The 2,205-nt window shown below is 56.8% G+C and overlaps 1 protein-coding gene across 1 annotated transcript; it reads right to left on the bottom strand.

Moving 5' to 3' along the window:
• Positions 1–314: 314 nt before the first annotated feature.
• LOC119311796 (FCS-Like Zinc finger 8-like) lies at positions 315–1,648 on the bottom strand. The gene has a single exon (XM_037587497.1). The coding sequence runs from the start codon at positions 1,352–1,354 to the stop codon at positions 728–730; it is 627 nt and encodes a 208-aa protein (XP_037443394.1). The 5' UTR covers positions 1,355–1,648; the 3' UTR covers positions 315–727.
• Between the last annotated feature and the right edge of the window lie 557 nt (positions 1,649–2,205).

The raw sequence follows: 2,205 nt of genomic DNA on the forward strand, positions 1-2,205 counted from the left end.
TCCGTCTGGCCCTGGATAACAATTTTCTGAACTCTGATGTACGAAATGCAGACAAACTGGCGATCGCTGGAAAATATTCTTCTCTGTTTGAGAGCAGGACACGACATGTGCTGCAGCCCGCTCGTTCCAGCTCTTCAGAGAAACGCCAACGGGCAGGCGCGTCACGTTGAGACCATCACTGCACGGAAACGAACCTTGTCCTCGCCGCCGTCATATCGGAGATCACGGCAAAGGGACCACGGCATCCGTCGACGAGATCGCGACGGCGAAGCAATCAGGGAGGACGCAGCAGTTCCCGAAGAAACGAACTCGTCTGATAGCAATTTTGTTTTAGATTCAACCCAACTCACACCACTTGGTGTAGATCAACAACGATTTGCATAGGACAAACTCAACATTCCAAGTCACAGCTCACAGATTTACCAAAAAAAAAAAACATCGCGGCATTTCAACTGAAGCGGCTAGCGTAAGCAGTCACCATGTCATGGGATCACACGAAAAATGGTAGCCGAACCTACTCTGACAATTTTCTAAATACATTCCTTCCTTGTCCTCTCGCTTGTGTTCTTTTTCACCGGCATCTTGTGCATTGAGGCTCGGGTTAATAACTGGGAGACGGCCTGGTTCGGCATGTTTGATGCACCTATCAGACCCATGACAGTCCACAGGAGATCCGCGGATGAGCTGTACGCTACGCTGGTGGGAGTGTAGCTCTTTCCCGTTGTAGTCACCTGCAAGCGGATGAGTCCACGACGCGGTCGCCGAAGATGTGCACCGTCCTGGGGTTGGGCCCGCGGGAGATGACGCAGGTGTAGTCCTCCGACGACGGCCCGTCGTCGTTGTCCTCCGCTGCCGCGCGGGAGGCGCGCAGCGGCAGCCACGAGCTCTTGTTCTTGACGCCGAACTCCACGCGCCGGTCCAGGGAGGACGACCGCACCAGGGCCGGCGCCTGCGCCCTCACGGCGCCCCGGAGGACGCTCTTCCTCCGCTGGGCCTCGTGGGCGCAGTCCAGCACGTCAGCGAGCCCGTGTGGCCCCGCGCACCCGTCGCACCACGGCCGGCGCTTGCCCCCTCCGGCGTCCACGGCCGGGCCTGGCGAGCCGAAGGCCGCCGACGCGTCCAGCACGGAGGTCGGGCTGATGGCGTAGGCGAACATCGTCTCGGCGTCCCGCACGGGACTCCCGGTGACGACCGCGGCGCGGCCGCCGGCGGGGAGGGACGACGAGTGCAGCAGTCTCGGCGCGGCGAACGACGGAGCACAAGCAGCAACAGCAGAAGCACCCTTGCCGCCGTCGCATGGAGCCGTGGACGAGTTGCCGACGTGCTGCGCGCAGCCGGCGCCGGCGCCGTTCATGGACCTGGACTTCCTCCTCAATCATCTCCTGGACCTTGGATCTGAACATGTCAAGAGCCAGCCTGACAGGACACAGGACCCGACGCTTCCCTCCCGGAAAGAACCGATCAGCAGAGAGAGGGCAATGGGGGCTGGTGGTGATCTTAAAGAAGGGCCGGGCTGGGGCTGGGCTACCCCTCTCACACTCCACTGATGTCATCGATGGTTTGGTTTGTGTGCGCGCGCTTCCAAAACTGCAGGTCCCTATCTTCAGTTTTATCACTACTGCAAATATTTCTCTTCTTTTTGTAGAGAGAGTTTGCGATCGTTTTCAGTTTTCACTGGGCCTCGGCGTCTTCTTGTGTGAGTTTGTGTACATGTGCGTGTGGCGACGAACCGTGCCCAATTAGCGCTATGCACACCAGGACGGATTCCATGGGTGTAGTTGATGAATGGCAGGTGGATTTGCTGTCGACCTATGGGAGGCGCAAATTCGCGGTGCTGGGTCACACAAGATTTCAATCATTGACCCCCCTCCCCTTTGTTCGAGTCGAAAGATTCAGCGTCGACAGACCTAAAAAAATAAGCGAGCTTTGCTAGACATACAAACACTTACATGAGTTTAAGGGGTGATTTCTGAAATGGCAGGCTTTAATTGGATGAAGGGTGTGGGTGCGGCCCCACACAGGTGAAAATCAGGGGGAAGGGGGGGGGGGGGGCATTTATTGATTTATGGAAGGGTCTGTAGCAGCCCCGTAAGAGGCCGTACGTGTAGCATTTTTGAAAATAAGTGATTCTTTGATTGGCCCATTTCTTAATTTCGGTGTTTCTCCCTTCTCTCTGCTCGCGACAGCATTGCGTAGAAATATAAG

Source organism: Triticum dicoccoides, chromosome 5B (assembly GCF_002162155.2).
Source record: "Triticum dicoccoides isolate Atlit2015 ecotype Zavitan chromosome 5B, WEW_v2.0, whole genome shotgun sequence".
In the NCBI taxonomy this organism is placed as follows: domain Eukaryota; kingdom Viridiplantae; phylum Streptophyta; class Magnoliopsida; order Poales; family Poaceae; genus Triticum; species Triticum dicoccoides.